The sequence below is a fragment of the Vanessa atalanta genome, chromosome 21 (genome assembly GCF_905147765.1).
Source record: "Vanessa atalanta chromosome 21, ilVanAtal1.2, whole genome shotgun sequence".
In the NCBI taxonomy this organism is placed as follows: Eukaryota; Metazoa; Arthropoda; class Insecta; order Lepidoptera; family Nymphalidae; genus Vanessa; species Vanessa atalanta.
The window spans coordinates 8,616,239-8,636,719 of NC_061891.1; the positions used below are offsets into that span (position 1 = coordinate 8,616,239).

At 31.6% G+C, this 20,481-nt stretch overlaps 1 protein-coding gene across 2 annotated transcripts in view; it reads left to right on the forward strand.

Annotated features, from left to right (window-relative positions):
- Nucleotides 1–1,089: 1,089 nt before the first annotated feature.
- The window catches only part of LOC125072494 (multidrug resistance protein homolog 49-like), a 32,640-nt gene continuing 13,248 nt past the window's right edge, over nt 1,090–20,481 (forward strand). For both annotated transcript variants that reach the window (XM_047683149.1, XM_047683150.1), the window contains exons 1-7: nt 1,090–1,290; nt 13,764–13,943; nt 16,725–16,770; nt 18,223–18,416; nt 18,665–18,809; nt 19,491–19,591; nt 20,127–20,298. In XM_047683149.1, coding sequence (XP_047539105.1) covers nt 13,780–13,943; nt 16,725–16,770; nt 18,223–18,416; nt 18,665–18,809; nt 19,491–19,591; nt 20,127–20,298 — 822 coding nt within the window. In that variant the 5' untranslated portion in view covers nt 1,090–1,290; nt 13,764–13,779. The remainder of the gene's footprint in view (nt 1,291–13,763; nt 13,944–16,724; nt 16,771–18,222; nt 18,417–18,664; nt 18,810–19,490; nt 19,592–20,126; nt 20,299–20,481) is intronic.

Sequence of the window (20,481 nt, forward strand, 5' to 3'; positions counted from 1 at the left end):
CAATTTAATCTAACGTTATGTTTCGCGGTAGAATATTCGATGAGTGGGTAGCTCTCAGACGGACTTGCAAAAACTATTAACACAAAACAACAATGCGCTGGTAAAACAGTCGTCAAACGAAAGAATGTTCCCTAAGTAATTTTCTTTTTCATTTCTGAAAAGATATTGTTTTCTTTGATAAACAAACAGCAAAATATTTGTATGCCTCTTATTTCTGATGTTTTATCATTTATGTAGTAGGTTTATAATATAATGTATTGCCGACAAATATAATATTTATTAAATTTTCATGAACATATTAAAGTCTTCTGTGTATTTAATCGCTTACCGCGTTAGATACAAAATATTTATTCCTATAAATCCCCTGATATTAAGATAAAACATTTTGTAAAATCGAAAATGAAGTAAAAATATTAGAAATTTCAAGTTTTAAAGCATTACTTGGACACCTCATCCCTCCTGCCAATTACATCTTAAGCGTGTGCTAGAAGTACCAGAACTCAGGATACCGATATTAACCATGCCGTCTGCAATTCAAGTAAGAGGCTTAATTAAATCGACAAAAGTTTATTGATAATTTAATATTATTTTAGCTCAAAACAATAATATTTTTTTATTCAAATTTGTGTGTAATTTATAAATAATATTCTATCACAAATTTGAATTATTAATTACGAATAACCCACCTTCAAAATAACCTATTTTGATAAGCGTTTTGAAATATATATAACCCGCTTTCAAGGAGCTTGAGGCTCTAGTTATTTCTTTACAGTAATGTGTATAAAATTACAACGACTTTTTCTTTGATATCCCTAAAACATACTACATATTCGTGCAGAACCATCAAAGTAGGTACTTATGTTTTCTGTTAATTATAAATTAGATAAAGATTAACGATACGAGTATGCTTCACCCCTGAAGAGAACTATGATTGCATACGACTATGTGCCTCGCCAGACAATAAACAAATTCATCAATGGAATGACGACCAAAATTTTTTCGTTCATTTCCTTGATACAGATATAGATATAATATTTGAAGTCACTTCAGCTATTCCACTAGATAAGTCGCTCTTTTGCCAAAACCACCCAGTATGCTGCCAACATCTGCGCAGGGTTGACGTCCTGTGCCCGTCGCCATATTGCTTCGTTTTTCCCGCGTTTCCATCATTTTCATCAGCTTCAAGTTTAGAAATAATTAGTGTCCTTATGAAGGAAGTAAATTTATATCTTCTTTGGGAGCTGACAAATAATAGGTACTTTCAGGATAACAATTTTTACAGAATACTAGGTAAGTTTTTATTTTAATATTTTATAATTAATTTAATGTAATACTTAACAATGTATCTTTGAAAACCATTTCTCCTTTTTTTTTGGCTGTAGGTTAAGAGTTAAATGTACAGCCTTTTCGAAATTTTGGCGAAGTTCCAAGAATCAAAATATTTTTCTCACGTACCAAATAACAATTCGACTTTGTTTATTCGTTTGATGGCATGCAATAATTTGTATAATAGTTACAGTTTGATTCCCATAACATTAATTCCATTTGCAGTAGTTAACTAAACTTAAAAAGATTTTTATTAAGCCTACGTAAACAGTATTCAAGTTAACTATTTTTTATATTTACCAATCAGCTTCTTAATAAAACCTCATTTGTCAGAAACCTTTGTAGCTTTTGATAATGGAAAATATAACTTGCCAAAAATTCCGTGAGAAGGTCGTAGGACAACAATCAGTGAACGACTTGGCTGGGATGATACATACAGTACAAAAACATAATTGAATTATTTTGATTTAAAATATGAGTGATTGATCTGCTTAAATAAAAAAAAAAAAAACAAATGAATTTGACACGTGTTAACGATAAAATATTATTTTAAACTTAGCTAGCGTTCCTCGTAAATTATATTTTATATTGACTAATAACCACACGATTTCAAGGTTAGTTCCTTAACTTTAATAATAATAAATTTATTTATTGTCACAGACATTACAGTTATTTTTTTTCCGTTTTCTAATAAGTACAATTGTGTGTGAGGCACCAGCCCAAACTTAGTAGGTTGCCTGTAATAAGGATCTCCTTGAAAAATGGGAGTACAATTTTTGCAATGAAAGGTATTCGCAACATTAAATAAATAATATATTAAAAATTATACCATCGTCTTGTTTATTATATTTCAAGAAGTTTTTATTGATATTAAGTTACCAATAAACTTAGAAAATTATGTGATAAGTGTTCCCTTATATAGTTTAAGGGTTGACGATACTCAGCAATTGGCACAGAAAAAGGACGACGACGCCATCCCGGCGTCGTCGCGGCGCCGGCCCGAAGATTACGATTGAATTATTCCATCATTGAAATCATATTTACTGAGATCTGATAATTATTTCGTCTGTATTAATTTTGATTAACAATTCGATGCTTGCTTGTAATATTACATCTAAAAAGCTTAGCTAAATAGCTTTTACTTGACTACTATGAAACTAGGCCAAGGCGGGGGGGGGGGATCTTGAATTTATGGGGACAGTTGTTATCTTAACTCAATATTTTTTTATTTTCATTTTCTTGTTCACGACTTAAATAACGTATTCTTTCATTTTACGGAATGAAACAATTGTTGTTTAAGTTTATAAATCATAGTCCAATCATTAGGGTGAATGAGCCAGTGTAACTAAAACTTGCATCACGTTACGTTTCCAGGGTTGTTGTCGCATTGCTGATATGAGGAATGATTAATATTTCTTATAATGTCTATTAGCGGTGGTGACCAACTTACCATCCGACGGCCAATTAAACGGCGAAATGACGCTACGCTAAGAGTCTCAAATGTGCTACATTCATTACTAGATTTGTTATTCTGGAATTACTTCGTATCTCACTCATAAAGTGGCGGTACCGCACGCTAACAGCATTACACCTGCAAGCCCCCCAGTGTTTCAGATGTCAATGGGTAATATGGATAGTCACTTTCATACATGAGGTGGGTCTCCGGCTCGTTTGCCATCGATATCATAAAAAAAAAAACATATTTTCGACAACCGACTTACGTCGGTCGTGTGTCTTATAAATTTATTGAAGGTAATGTCACATGTTACATTATGACATTCCACGCTCTTACAGAATACCTCTACACTCTGCAGTACCGCACGACGATATGACGCGGACGCTGGCGACGCATAACTTTGCATTCGTTTTCATAGCGTCTATAACAAATATATTTTCTGACATTCTTCCTTTCAGTTATTTTATAATTATATTTTTCACATATTTTTGGTCTATTTCTGGCAAAATGTTTTTAAGACGTATACAGTGATTACCACTGCCCTTAGTAATTTATGCCGTATAAAATTGAAATAATTTCTAACATAACCAATGCTCCACCAATCTTAAGAACTATGATGTAGTTCACTCGCCTTTTAAACCGACATCCAACAATACTGCTTACATCGGAACACAACAATAGTGCTTGGCGATAAAACATTTGGTACCTATCTAGCCCTACGGCCTTGCACAAGGCTCATCGGTTATATGAGTAATATTTATTACATTGCCAACGGGCCGTGATGACCACTATCCGTGGCCCATTCGCCAGTCCGCCTAACTATATGCCTTAAAAAAATGGTGTTTTTGTATTTATTATTTTATTATTTTACACCATATTGTGATGGAAGCCCAATTTATAGTTTTAGAAAACATCTATTTTAATAATCTCGTGCAGGCCTACTATAAGAGTCGAGATGGTCCGGTGGTTTGAACGCGTACATCTTAACCGATGACTTCGGGTTCAACCAGGCAAGCAGCACTGACTTTTCATGTGCTTAATTTGTGTTTATAATTCATCTCGTGCTCGGCGGTGAAGGAAAACATCGTGAGGAAACCTGCATGTGTCTAATTTCAACGAAATTCTGCCACATGTGTATTCCACCAACCCGCATTGGAGCAGCGTGGTGGAATATGATCCAAGCCCTGTCCTCAAAGGGAGAGGAGGCCTTAGCCTAGCAGTGGGAATATTTACAGGCTGTTAATGTAGGTCTACGATAGACCCGATCGAAACCTATCCACAATTATTGATCGTTAAAAAATAATTATTTATTTGTTAGTCAATCGATATCCGCAAAATTCGTACAATCGAGATATTTTGATTTTAAATCCATGAAATTCAATGACATGACATTTCAACGGCCATGTTTGACGTTTACGGCTGCGTTAATAAAGTAGTGAATTCGCACGTGACATTGGCGAAATAATCTGTGTCTTTTTGGCACAAATAAAAACAAAGAAAAAAGAAAAAAAAAAGTAGCGAATGACATTTCAATATATTATTAATAATATATTAAGTGTCATGCACTACAATGACACTTCGATAAATTGTCGTATAAAGTATTCCAAAAATTGCCATACCGAGTTAATAAGGCGAGACGGACTTGATAGGAAACTTGAATCGTATTCGAAGAATCTAAGTTCAAATAGAAGAAAACAATTACTTTAGTTGTGCCTTATTCTTGTATTGTGTTTTTTTATTAAATTCGTGGAATCAGAAAAAATAATACATGAGTCAAATAAAATCTTAATAAATTAAAAAATCACATAATTAAATCATAATCATCATCACAGTTGGAACGAGAAGTTCTAAAGCTTCTCTTTGAGAGAAAATAAGGCTTTTGAGTAATATTGTAGGGTTTCCGATTAGTATATAAAATTTTAAAGCGTCAACTAATTTTTGGAACTTATTTACAATTAGATTGGCACAACTAAAAGCCCTTAAACTAAGAATTAAATTGAATTACAATTAGACGTCGCCCGCGGCTTTGCTCGCGTTTAAAGGATTCGTCGTCAGGCGTTAAGTATAAAAAAGTTCCCATGTCAAAGTTTACTTCATTTCAAATTTCATTAAATTGGATTCAGTGATATGGCCATGAAAAAGCAACAGACAGACATACAGAAAGACAAACAGAGTTCCTTTCGCGTTTATAAAAGAATAGATATAATTGTTTTGAGACATCATTATATTCATTATATCGTTACAATCGTCATAGTTTTCACACTTTACCATATCTTGGGAACCTTCAAGAAAAGAGCGTACTCCTTCCTTAAAGGCCGGCAACGCTTCTGCAAGCCCAGTGTTGCCGATGTCCATGGGCAGTGGTAGTCACTTTCCATCAGGTGAGCCTCCTGCCCGTTTGCCACCTAGTATTAAAAAAAAACTGCCGCTAAACAGCAAAACTTAGTATGACTGAATCAGTGTTATGGAATATAACATCTTAGATCCTGTGGTTTATTTCATTGATGGTAAAATTAAATTTGATAAGAATTTGATTCTACTTCCAGAGCCAGTGTCTATGGGGCCACATAGCACTAGATAACTCATTTACATTTTCTGCATTCCTATAACAATTTTCAAAAATACGAAAACACAAACTCACTTACATAACATGAATTATAAATAAAACGAATCAATTTTATTTATATTCATCATCGATCATCATCTTTTGAGAAAATAATAATTTCTTAATGAATAATTGAAATCTATTCTTAGTTTAGTTTTACATTATTTTCATCTAGATTTCCACAAAAATGCATGCACACATGCACTTAACAGGGATTAAAAATGAGAAACTTGTGTAGCGCATTCAAGCGAGCGCTCTGCTAATTCAAGCGACTGTTCCGCCCACAATGCGATCTTAAGCACAAAAGCCTATTTTTATCTATATATATTGCATTTTTTAATTATGCTATGTCTTACATATTTACATAAACAATATATAGTACCAATTTGTCAATATTTTTTTGTTATTTAGTAGGTATTGACGAAAGTGTGAACAATATAAAAATTTGAAATAAAAATAAAAATGTTTAAAAGATCTTTTTTTTTGTAATTTTCAAAAAATATTTTGTTGAATTTCATAAGACTATAATCTGTGTGCCTTTGTTGACCGATTATCAAATATAAATTTGATGTACTCAACTTTATTCAGAGCTGTGTTACGCTATAGAAATTAAACGGCACTGGTTTTATAAATGCCATGTCTGATGCGTTTAATCGTCTGCCCTTCATTCACGCAGCCACCGATCGACTTGATAGTTGGCATAAACATATTTCATGTATAGAAGAGAACATAATTTATTTTTCAATCCGGATTTTTTTTTATTTCAAGTTTTCATTGATCAAAGAGCGTCTCTATTCATTTGAAAATAAATTCAATGAAAAGGTTTTATGGATTTTTCTATATTAAAAAAAATATATCTTGTACATCATTATATTGTTACGTCCTTACAATTTTTATATTTAAACTAAAAGATTAAATATCTCTCATAGTTGGTAAACTATTTTCAATTAATTTTTAGTTTATGGTGCGACAATTAAATTTATATTAATATCATTTCGTTTCGTATTTTTTTTAAACTAGTTCGTTAGAGCAAACACAGTTGCTGCTGAAAAGCCAACGACGTCACAGTCCAAAGCCTTACGTAACCACGAACGTCAACGGGCATTACACAACCCCACACCTGACTATAACACGTCACGATAATTTGATAACCGAACATAAGATTCAATTCCGTGTAACTCGATTATAATAATAGCATAGACGCACTGGCAGATGCACTTGGCTTGTCACAATGTCCAACAATAACAAGTCCTATTCAGTTTTAACCGGCCCTTGATCTAAATCAATTTTGTTAACGAAAATAAAACGTCTACCGTCTAGCGATCATGTCTCTATAGTCGATTGTACGATTATTCATTTACATACGATCATTTTTCACTTAAACGAATTTTCCCATTCACTTTGCATTTCCGAGTACGCTTGGAAGATGCTAACCGCTAAGTTTTGCATGAATTATCTTAAAATACGACTACCTTCGTTCTATTTTTAAACTGACGAATTCGATTATGTTTCACAATGTTGCCAGTTGATGTTACGTAATCTTTATAAACAAAATGTACTTGACTGATAATAACTGAACCCGGTAAAAGCAAATACATAACAAAACACTAGACAATCGTCGCTCAAAGTTAATACTTGAATTAACTTTATCTATGTCGGTCAAATATTATGTTCAAGTAATGTATATCATATAAAAGCTATATCTGCATCGTTATTCCTGAAATATATTTAACAGACTCGGCGGGGTCACATTCGTCACAGGACATGCTGAGCCTCCTTCATTCCAATAACGTCTTAAGTCGATGTGCATTATGTAGGATACAGGACACTTAGGATACAATTTCCCGGAATGGTCACCTAGGCTTTCTCGGCTGACTCTCAATCGGTGATGTTGTCAAGGACCAAAATCAAAACATATTTCAATAGGCTGTAAGAGTAATAATAGAGGAATTTGTCAAAATACTTTAAATAATAACGGCGACAAATACGATAAGAATGTATACAACGAGGATGTCGTAAGTTACCCCATTAAATACCGGCTTGTTTTAAGTGACCTGACGTCCTATTAGACGAAGCATTTTAGAAAATATACATATATTGATGTTCTTTTAGTAAAAAAAAAAATGTTTATCTAATATTAGAAATGTATAAGTCCATATATATGTAAAGGAGTGTACACACACACACACAAAGGAGTGTAGGATCTTTAACTCAAAATTTTCTAAAAAATCCTTATTACTGTATCTCTACTTCTAGATCTCATTGTCATTGATTAGTTTAAAGATTAGTAGTATACTTATATAGTAGTACTACTATACTAAAATTAATCTGCAGATATTTTTAACTTTGCCGATTCATATATTCAAATATTTAAAAAAAAGGATCTATTATACATAATATATCCTGCGTGAAGTTGACTTTAGGTGGGATATAATATATATAATTGTATTTAACTAACATATTTTATTTCAAACGTTGGAAAATAGAATGTTAGAAATTTACTGCGTTTCTTGTTGGTTTTATTTCGGTAGAATCTACATCCCGAACTGGTGGTAGCTTTATTTTTAATATATATCTGTAAAATGACGATACAAAAGTCTACTTTTAAAAAGGATATCCTCGGAATTCAAACCATATTCATACCAAATTCAATCTAAATTGCTTCAGTGGTTTAACCGTGAAAGGTTACAGAAAGAGTTACTTTCGCATTTATAATATTAATATAGATAATGCAATAATGAAATAATAATTTACTTTTATAATATTGAATTCATCAACATAACACCGCAGCGCGATAGACTACAGAAACGTATAGACATGCTATCGAGTAAGTTTTTTATTTTTATTTGGTGAAGCTCAATATTTCGACATTGTCTACGACTTTTTTTAAAAAAAGAATACCAGTTATGCCCTAAATTAATTAAGGAATTACTAATATTCCTATTTACCCCTCCTTTTAAGTTTATCACTTGTGTTAGGAGTAGGGACGACAATAAACCTAAGGGGTCAGGAACGAACCTGCGATTTTTTACATCGCTAGGCGCTAAACTATTGCGCTATTGACGCTTGAAGAGAAATAATAATAAAAAACATGGAAAATATCCGTCTGAAATACTTGTCGTAACAAAAATAACCATGTTAATTTAAAATCTCAAATTTCAACGTAAGTTTATAACTTAGTAACTAGTAGGTAAAAACTAAAAAATAACACCACACATCAGAGCAATCTTTTAAAACCATTCCTTCAAAGTTCCAGCTATTTTCAAATGTTATTTTTGAAGTGGTAAAGTGATTTAACTATTCGATGCCGTGTCTAAAGATAATTAACTCTATCTCTTTGGTTAAAATCTCGGTTTCCCGTGACGCCTGAACGCATGACCTTAGTTTTATTTTGCCAATTAACATTTTTACGACATCTATACCTATTTTATTTTATTTTCAGTAGGAAAATCAAGTAGATACAATATAACATAAAAAAAATATATATTACAATTCAAAATTATCTTGGCACATGTTCTACTATTTACTCTTACTTAGGTAGTCTCACCATGCACTATCACATTGCACAATGTGTATTAAAAATATAAATTAAGCATAATCAATGATTAGAGATGAGAATTATAATACATCTTTTTAACTAATAATTAATAAAACCAATAAGATCCTACCATAAAATTAGAAATTCCATCGAACTGAGAGCGGCTATCGTGACACATGTCTAAATCTTTTACTTGATCACTAAAGGTGATTTATAAAAACGATAACCTCGATATAACGGACTTTTTTCCCAATTACGTTCTATATAATCTGATATAAAAGAAGTTAGTCGTATTAATGTGAATTATTAATATTCCAAATGCGAAAAATACTCTGGCTGTTACGCTTTCACGGCTAAACCACAGAATTTAATGAAATTTGGTAGCTTGGAAGGAAGCTGTTTAAATAGGCTACGTTTTTGTACTCAAAACAACTTTTATATACTTGAAAAATAGTTAACTATATAGAAACATTTATTAAAATTAAAGAGCCTTATAGAATAAAACATGTTTCCTAATTAAATTGGGCTGTACTTAAAAACAGAGTGCAATAGAGGTAAGATGTTTTGTTAGTATTTAATCTGTGCTATGGTAAGACAATAACTTATCCTTATTATAAAACACAAAAGTTTTAATATAAAGATGACAAAATCTTCGGGACCAACCTTAATATAATAAATAACTTTACTTAATAATAATAACTTAACAAATACATTATTAGCATATCTAAAATAAATATAATTCATAGCGAGATAAATAATAATTTGGTTTTATTTAATTAACATAGTATTTTTATAGAACGAGTGTTTAATTTCATATAAAAAAAAAAGCTAGAACTAGAACCTACAATCCAAACCGATGGTAAAATAAAATAAAACTTTATCTTTTAATACAACGACTCAAAAGTGTTCGTGCTTGAATAAAATATTTTTATTTTGAATAAAAGTAAAATTAAACGCTTTCGTCTATATAATATTGTAATGAAAACTTTTAGAATTACTATTTTGTTAAAGATAGTTATCAAAAGTTACAATAATAAAATGACCGTACTAAAATGTACTCAAATACACGACTCTTTATTTTATCCAGTCGGCTGAGAATGGTAAAATCGTTGTATGGCCGCCGAGCGTGAGGCGTCGCGCCGCAATGCAGTACTACGTCGACTACTCTATCAATCGATCTTTGCAACCCATTTTAACGAATTAATCCATTCATAGATAATTATTGAATTAGTTTTTTTTTTTATTTTGAATTAGCGCAGTATGTAGAAAGCTAAATCTTCGTTAATTTTTTATTTAATGACGTTCGTTTTTTTTTTAAGGACTGTCTTGAGACTTTCTGCCTCGTGTAGTGAAGGTTTCGTGCTATTAGGTTTCCGTGAAAACTTACAGACGTATTTTCATTCAACTTCGTGTAATCAATCAATGTATAAAACCATCTACTCACTGATTATTTTTAAAATTCTGAAGATCTGTAAGTTTTTAAGAAATGTTTGAATTTCGTTTATTATTCGTAATACTTATCCTAATAATATTATAAACGCGAAAATTTGAGGATTGATGTATATTTGTTACTCATTTACGCAAAAAATATAAAACGGATTTGGGTGATATTTTAAATATGATATGATAATGATAGTTTTAAATAATTTTACCTGTATAAGTGAGTTCCCCCTAACAGTAACAATAATTGACCTTGATGTTATTAATATCTATTATAAAAAATAATTAGAAGAGTACGGGCTGAATTATACGCAAGTGCATTACGAAAATGTATGATATAATAACAGTTTATATTGAATAAATATTCGTTTTCTTCTAAATAATATAAAAATAAATCATAGAAACGTATTAAAAAGATATATTTATTTACATAAGAATTATTACCAGTCCTTAACTATATAATAATATGAATTAAATATAATTGCTGTATAAATCATGACCGCGTGGAATGGTGGCAAGAATACTAGCAGCATTTCCCCGTTGAATCGCAATTCCCATACTCTGGGCGAAAAATGAACCTCCACCAGTGGAGACAATAAGGCGAGGTTTTATACTTTTATGAAACTTCTTGCACTACTACTCCAAGGTACAAGTGTTTCAACGGCAAATGGGACAAATCATAATTTGGAATTAGACACGATTAATAATAAGAAGTTTCTATCGATATATACAAAAAAGTACACGTCATATTCAGATTTGACAATTTAAATCAAAGCGAAATTCTAAGAAATCATATTGTCTACGCATTATTATAAGTATATTTGTGGCTTATAAAATATATGCACGTGTTCAGACACAATCTAATATGCTTAATATAAAACACGTGCCTTTAAAAACACGTGCTTATGATGAATCTGATGACATTATTGATCGTAAGTAATTAACTATCTTACTCTTACAAAACAATTTCATACGCGTAGTCTTATAGATCAGAGCACATGAAACTAGAAAGAAGAAAGAAAGATATCTTTATTTAGGACACGGAACAAATATAAAAAGTATAAAATTATAAGCAAACGAAAAAAGTATATACTAATCTACAAAAAAAACAACAAAAAGGAAAAAAAATATAAGAAAAAGAGATTTGGTAAGCAATGACTTCCAAGTTGGGTTCCATAAACCCAACGTTGATTTTAAATGGTACCCTATGTAGCTATGACGGTCTGTGACAATCTATGTTAATATTTAAAATAAATCCTTAAATATAAAATAACAATATAATATTACTAAACAGTATTGTATTATTGGAACGAAGTTCTTTTACGCTCACAGTAGACCTGGTAGGAATCGTCACACAAAGAAAAAGCGTTTTAGCCCCTCCAGGTGACCTTTCTCTCCTTTCTCTTTGTCTCTTTCTAATTTATTTTATTTTCAGTACAACAACCAACGGTAGATACAATATCACATCCAAAATAAAATATAAAATACATTTCAAAATTATCAAGGCAAAATTTCTACTACTTACAGGTAGTCTCACCAAGCAATATCATACTTATTACATAAAGTATATATTTAAAATATAAATTAAAAATAAATAATAATAAAAAATTAGAAGTATAATACATTCTTTAACTAAAATATAATAATTAATGAAACCAATAAGATAAACCATAAAATTAGAATTAAGCACAAATAAAATCTTCATTTTTCGATTGAACTGACTGACTGTCGTTACTCGTGACATATGTATACAGTTTTATACAAATTATTTAAACTTATATATTAATAGCGTAAGGCGATTTTTGTTCCAGTGATTATGACACGATAGCTGCACATAAAAAATCGGCTATGGTCTCATTTTGAAGAGCTCCAGCCAGATGTGCAGGAAATTAAACAGGATACTTGATTGAAATTTACTAAATTGTTACTATTTAACAAATTAATAATTATAGAGAGCAGAAAAAGTTATTCTAAAAAAAAAAATATTTTAAAAAAACGCAAAGTTTCGCGTGAGACCGACTAGTTTTTTGTTATTGTTTTATTTGAGAGAGATTATTTATAACGTTTTTCTCAATGCCATTTAATTATTTTTAACCGTGTTTATATTATTGTTTCTCTTATGTAATACATATAGCAAAAGCAACTTCGATCTCACAAGGCTTACCGCGATACCTATCGTTTTGTTTTATTACAAAGTCTCGTAACCGTGACTTAAATTAGATTAATATCTTAAATATTTATCTAAAAACATTAGTATTTTAATTTATTTTCGTTTTTATTATTCAACCAACGATTACGCGGTTGGTTGCGAAGTTTAGCCGAAGTATAGTTACAATCTTTGCCTTTAGTCGGTTCTTTGAACTTCTTTAGGCTAAAACACTTATGTTGATATGTTTTTGTTTTGTTTGTTCTACGTAATAGGTAGGTGGACGGGCCACTTGATTGTAAGTGGTCGCCCATAGGTATTGGCGTCGTAAGAAGTTTTAATCATTCCTTACGTCTCCAATGCGCAACGAACTTTGGGAACTAAGTTATTATGTTTTGTGCCTATAATCACACTGGTATATGCATCCTTTAAACCAGAACACAACAATAATATCTAAGTATTGTTGCTTGACGGTAGAATATATGAGAAGTAGGTGGTATCAACCAGATTGCACAAAGCCTTACCACCAAGTAACTCTAATGTGTTATGTCAAGGCTGGGTGATCAGAAGGGCAATCGAGTCAACCGCCCAGGAGGCCAAAAACAGAAATTAAAAAAATATATAATCGATATATTTTTTAAAATTAAATAAAAAAATACTTAAATAATTCCGTCGAGTTTAAAATTTATTTTAAGTAAGTTACTGATACAAAAAAAGAGTTTAAATTGTAAAATAGGTAATAGGTAATTAGGGGCCCAAACTCCACTATTGGCCCAGGGCTTACGGACCTCCGAATCTAACCTTGTGTAATATAATGATGATGTAATAATTATTTTGACATTGTTCTACAAAGCAGATTCATTAGTGTAAAATAATATCTGTAAATTGTAACGAATGCTATCAATGGTGAATGTTTTTATTTTTAAATAAAATATTAATGATATCCTTCTATTGAATACCAGCTTAATCTTTAAGACCATTTAGTACAACTTTCGTAGTTCAATGAAATTGCAGGCTTTTCGTGCGAGGAATTTGAAAAAATGAGGCCTATACATAATTCAATAAACCTCATTTCCCAAAATTACCAATTTGGCCATTGCGCCTTTCTCTCTGTCCAGCTGTTTACTTTTAATACATTTGTTGAAAAATAATGACAAAAGACTATACATCTTAGATCCCATCATTTATGTCATATTGACGGAGTGAGAAATAGTTTATATTTTACAGTGAACTGATTTTGATTGACTTACAGAACGGTTAACCCGAGAATGAAACGCAATGAGTCGTCTAGAAGCGTCACGTCAAGGTACTCGGGTCGCCGAGGCTCGCAGCGGCCGGCGCTGACCCTCAGCTTCCGCCAGAATTCGCTTACCATCAGCTCGCTTGCTCAACAGTCTGCATTTCTAACAGAAAGAGCGCTTAAGGAAGAAGGGTAAGCTTTATTTATTAAATTAAATCCGTGTTAGTTTTATTCTTATAAAATATATTTTATGAATATAAGTTATTCATTACGAACGTATTTTTTTTCTAATTTCCTTTAAAGTTTTAAGTCTCGCTTTTGATAGCCGCTACCGAAGACGATTTCTTGTTCTTGTGATAATTTTAATTATAAATATTTGCCTGCACAGTTACATCTCTTCGATTGTCTTATCGTGTATCTATATTATAAAATCATTGTGCAAACAGACAAACGTATTTAGTATAGTACGATACAACTTGTAGTAGGATCGATAAAATTCGTAAAACCGATCACATCCGAATTAAGTGCGCTAAAATCATCAATCTTTATTTTTTTCTTATGTAAAAATATTTTATACGCAAACGTAATAATTTGTAATGTCATATCACAAAAAAATTCGTCAAATGTTGATCGTTTTTTTTTTTGGTGTTTTTGTCTTTTGTCGTACTGTATATAGGTTTATTTTATAACGTAACCCTATAGTATGAAATTATTTTTTGCAAATTTAAACTTAAGGGGAGAAATGGGTGAGGTGAATTATATGAATTTTACCCATACTCAGTCGGACAGCTAGCTTTAGTAGTATAGCTGGATGTATTATAAACGTTTTGTATCGTAATATATTATCTCTTCTAATATTATACATGTGAGAGATTATTCAGTGGTTTCTCCTCCCTCAAAGCACCACTAAAGCAATCGATCGACATTATTGTAGATATATAGGCCTGAGATTTAAACAGTCAACTAATTTTTAAAATCGGAAATATGGAATAGCTGGTTTCCGCAACTTTAAATTTGACTAGTGACGTAATTCTACAAATGTTTCGTTTTCCATTTCGACTTAAGAAACTTATAAGTTTCGGCTAAGTAAGTAAACCATCAAATAACATTATTTTGAATGAAAAAAACGTCTCTAGTAAATATTTTCTCTGAACATCGATCAAAGAAACTTGGCATTCGTTCAACGGTTCGAATTGATAATGCTTGTGACTTGTAACAAGGATACGATAAAACTAGTTTTATATATGGAGCAATTTATAATAATTTTCTCTTATATAAAAGATATTATATACTAGTGAAACCTGCGGCTTTACCCGCATTATAAAACTTTACCAATAGCACACAAATCGTCACACCCCATTTTACTCCCTCGAGGGGTGAATAAAAAGAAGTAGTTCTTTAATTCCGTTTCCCGGGAATCAAAACTATCTCCATACAAAATTTCATCTAAATCAGTTTAGTGGTTTAAGCGTGAATAGGTAACAGACAGAGTTACTTTCGTAATTATAATTTTAGTATAGGTAACCATCTCGTTGAACTTTAACAAAACTATACAGTGATTCTGTCTATTGTTGTTTTGCATGTTTCGTTTTTGTAAGGAGCATGACCAATCCTACTAATATTGGAAATGTCTTATTTTGTGAGGATGGACGGATGCATTTTTGCTACCGTTTCACACACAACTAATGAAATAAATAGCTGATACTATGTCGCTATGGAATTATCTTCGTATTTATGATGATGATGAGATAATATAAATACATAAATTTGGCAGTACAACAAAAGCTATCTATGTAAGTTGGTCGACTTGAATCTATACGAATTCCTCGAATGTTAAAATACACTAACGTTTTTTTATCGGGCCGATCTAGGGTTTAAACTCAGATCCTCGACATATTTGGCCTTTCATCTAACCACTAACCAACGAAGCATAAAAACTATAATCGAGACTACAGTATGTATGTATTATGATAAATGAGTAACTACTGAGTTTCTTGCCGGTTCTTCTCGATATAATCTACATTCCGAACCGATGGTAGCTTCACTTTAAATAGTTTGTTAAATGACGATTCAAAAGTGCTTGTAAAAGCCTACTTGAATAAAGTATATTTTGATTTCAACAGACACAAAATACATTTCAATTCGATTAGAGAAAATTTAACGTTGTTTGGAATAATGACCCTTCTTATAGTAAGAACAAGCTCGAAACTCACCGCAAATATTTCAAAAAATGATACGCGACATAAATTTTAACATTTAAATGATATGATGTCAATTGGTTTATAACATTTTTGAAATTAGTTCTTAGAGAATAATTGCTATTCTTGGTTCATTTGCTCGACTGTATTTTTATTTATTTATTAGGTACTTAATCCAGCAGCATGTTTAAAGTATACAGTGATTTATATTATTAAAGCTGAAATAGGAATACATAAATTGTAACTAAAATAAAAACAAACCTACATTGAAATGTTAAGCAAATCTAATTTGAATTTACGATTTTAATCTGTTATATAAGATCTCATAATATACGAATAGGTACTTAATTAATACTCGTATTTTTTTTTTTAAATTGTTTGGTGAAGGAAAACATAATCTTATAAATAATATGTAACAATAATCTTACAATTTAAAATCTGCTTTTATATGTATTATATTTAGTTTAAAATTTTAATTTATTTATAAGAATGAATAATATGCTATTTTTGATAAATTAATATTTAAAAAAAAAATTACCAATGTTCTTTATTTGATTTAAAATTAATCTGATATTATCGTGATCTGTTTAGCAGCGCAAGGATAAAAATATAGCCTTGGAAATGGCATCTTCTAAACGGTATGAATCCGAACAAAGTCGCGCTTTTCACATAGCTCATGATTCATGACACATGGATTTAGATTTCACTAGAATATCCATTCAACTTTGCTTGATATAGAAATAACATTTTATGAACCAAACAATTTTATTTACAGAGCGGATCCTAATAGTCAAACAGACGCAGTTTCTTGGTTTAGTCTAGTAAGTATAAATAATTGATTAAATTAAAGTTAAATTTAGGGCGTTAGGGCATTGTCAATTACGCTGCATGGGTATTCTAATAATCAGCGATAAAGACAAGTTTATAGAATAAGGTGTGAAAATCTATGCTCTTAAGTATGTAATACTGAAAATATTTTTTGTTTGAAAGTTCCTCGGGATCTACTGGTCTCATTGAGAAAGATATTTTCGTGATTGATAGCCCATTTATTAAGAAAGGTTATCGACCTTTCTTGGTGGTATGGCTATGTACAAGCCCGTCTGGGTACCATCCACTAATCAGATATTCTACACCAGAACAGCAATAGTTCGTTTGATAATTTTTGTGTTCCGGTTTGAAGTAAATGAGCAACTATATGCACAAGAGATACATAATCTTATCTCCCGAGGTTGCTGGCGCATTGTCAATGTAATTGGTAATATTTATGTGGTGACCGCTTATCATCAGGAGGCCCATTTGCCCGCCCATTTAAATATGTTTAAAATATAAATGTATGTATGTATAAAACGCTACAAGTAACGAGCGCGGAGCAGTAAATCTTAACGTGAGTGTAACTGGGAAGTAGCTATTATAAATTAAATCCTGTGCTTATATTTATTAATAATTACGAGATATTTGCTGAACGCTTCTGTATAATATTAAGTACAGATCCATTCACTCACGAGGACGCGCCCGTACGCTCGCAAAAAAGCAAGTATAATTTTATTTAATTTAAAAAATATATTAGTTTTACACGGACGCGCCATTCGTGGATGGTTAGATTAATTTTTAAATAAGATTTTTTTTATTTTTATAAAATTACTTGGTTTTACTATATCTATCGAAAAATAGTAGCGTAAAGTAATAATCGTAATAGTATTATTATAATGGTTAGTGTAATTTTTAAAGAACCATCCGACTCAAGTACTATCCATAACTTGATGATACGACACTAGAAACTTTCGCGCAAGTGTCAACTCAATTCAATGAATGGTTTAGGAATGCGCGACACAGACTAAAAACATTCATTTTCATGGTGATCGTTCAAACAATTTATTACAACGGAATTTATTTATCTGAAGCAGATATACCGATATTTTTATTTACGAGATAGGAAATGTACTAAGTTAGTGATTGAATAAATGAAAATAAACCTTAAAAGTAGCCAAATAATGACCAAAACAAAACAAAAAAATATTTAAAATATTGTTGTTATTAACAACAAAGTTGCTTTAGAGCATATTTATTATTTACTCACTCAATCTTTTATATTATGTACAAGGTTTTAGAGCTTATTCCAACACGCGATTTAACGATAAAATGTTGGTAGATAAATATTTAATATACATGTTTAAAGCAACAGACCTTTTTGAAACAACTAACAATCACACTAGAGGGAAGAAATAATCAATATAGTAGGTGCAATAATAATACGTAATTAAATGTTAATACAGTTTAGATTTGCTAAGCCATGGGAGTTCGTTCTGCTATTCCTGGGTGTGATATTCGCCTCGCTGAACGGTCTCTTCGTGCCCGTCGGCGTCATCATCTACGGCGAATTCACATCGCTGCTTATAGACCGGACCGTTATGAATGGAACTTCAACGCCAACGCTCACTATTGCGTGGTTTGGCGGGGGCAGGATACTGTGAGTATGAGGATCTTTAATCAAATAATTTAATTATACTGTAAATGTTACGTGTAAACCTCTACTGGTATAAAGAATCCCACAAATATATTGGGGTGGCGACTTACCTCAGATGACCTATTTGCCAGTCCGCTTACATTTTTTTAAAACTATTAATTTAATTATGTAGTTGTCATTTTATACTTCTTAGTTATAAAAAATATGTAACTATTACTATACAATATATTTATACATTTTCAATAACTTAGTACAAACGCAAGCCGAGAAGAGAATCGTCAAGCCCTGATCGAAGACTCGCAGGCGTTTGGCATCGGTTGCACGGTGTTCTCCGTGCTGCAGTTCCTTGTGGGGGTCATCAGTGTCGATCTTTTTAATTATGCCGCACTTAAACAGGTATTTTTATTAAATTAACTTATAAAATACTACGTTACATAGGCTGTAAAGTTAGTTAATGCGTTTAAATGCCATTTATATCACAATATTGAGTAGAGATAGATACGGCTGGTTTTTTAGCCGACTCTAGGCTACAAATTGTGCCTTTAATAGCCAGGTGGAAACCCTGACCGACACGAGCCGCTCCCCGTAAACATAAAGTAACACGCCAATCGAGGCTATGAAAATGGTTGTGTTGTTTATTTCTGAACTAATTTTAACATGACAAAAAGTAAATAGGTTAGTTGGCGCGTTGCATAGAATAAATTAATTAAACTTTTTGTTTAAATTTAAATTCAGTAAATGATTCCATTGGCATCCGCTCCTTTTAAGGAGATTGCTTGGATCTTATTACACTTATATGATCCTATGCGAGTTTGTGGACTTACATGACTGCATTGTATTTGACACATCAGATTTTCCCTCGATGTTTTCTACGTCGAACACGTAAAGATTTATAGAAACTAATTAAGCACGTATAAAATAGTGGTGCTTAACTGGGATGAAACTCTCAATCCGTTGCTACGAACGTGTTCTCGTCTAGTTGAACGTGCGATAAAGTGTTATTCGTCCGACAAGGGAAAAGTTGAATGGTTGTTAGGCTATAATTGATATTCAAATGTCATTTTGATATTATTACAGATCGACAGAGTAAAAGAAAAATTTTTACAAGCCGTACTGCGTCAGGATATCACGTGGTATGACCTGAACACTTCGATGAATTTCGCAACTAAAGTTTCAGAGTAAGCTCCCAGTTTGTGACGGTAACTTTTGTACCTACATATTAAGATACACTCACAAATATAATATATCATCCTTAGAGAACTTAAAATGATTACAAAACATAATTCAAAGATACGTAGTTTTGGCAGAATGGAATAGAATCCATCTCGTGGGGGTCGTAAGAATTGACAATAAATTTTGGTATATTGTTAAATATATATGTACATGTCAATTCTATAGACGATTTTAAACGTCAAATCCAGAGGCGTATTTTGAAGATTGCTAGCCCCATGCAAAAGATAACGAAAAACTGTCAATGATAAAACTATCTCAATAATTAATTCTAATCATTTCTATTATTAATATGTATATTATTTTAAAACACGAAAGTGCACAAAACCAACATTTTTTTTTTTAATATTTGCTTGAGACTTTTGCCATATATTTTCAATCCGACATGTTTCTTACCAAAACGTTGATGGATTTTTGATAATCAATAAGCAAGTTTAATGCTTCTGTGTTGAATAAAGATTTTGATTTAGAATATTTTTCCAGTGACGTGGAAAAATATCGCGAAGGGATCGGTGAGAAGATACCGATGCTGATCTATCTCGTGATGTCGTTTGTTACCGCGGTCATCATATCGTGCGTCTACGGCTGGGAGCTGACGCTCGTCATTCTCTCCTGTGCGCCGATCATTATCGCCACTACGGCTATCGTGGCTAAGGTATACTTATACTATGCTGAAAGTTGATACAAAATAAAACAACTTTAAGCTTAATTTGTTCATAGAAGTTTTTTTTTAAATGTTTCTATTACATAATTACCTTCAAAAAAAAGTAAAAACTCTAGTAAAAAGATATTTTTCACTTCAATTCGAATCCATATTCATAACACCCTTTTTAATACT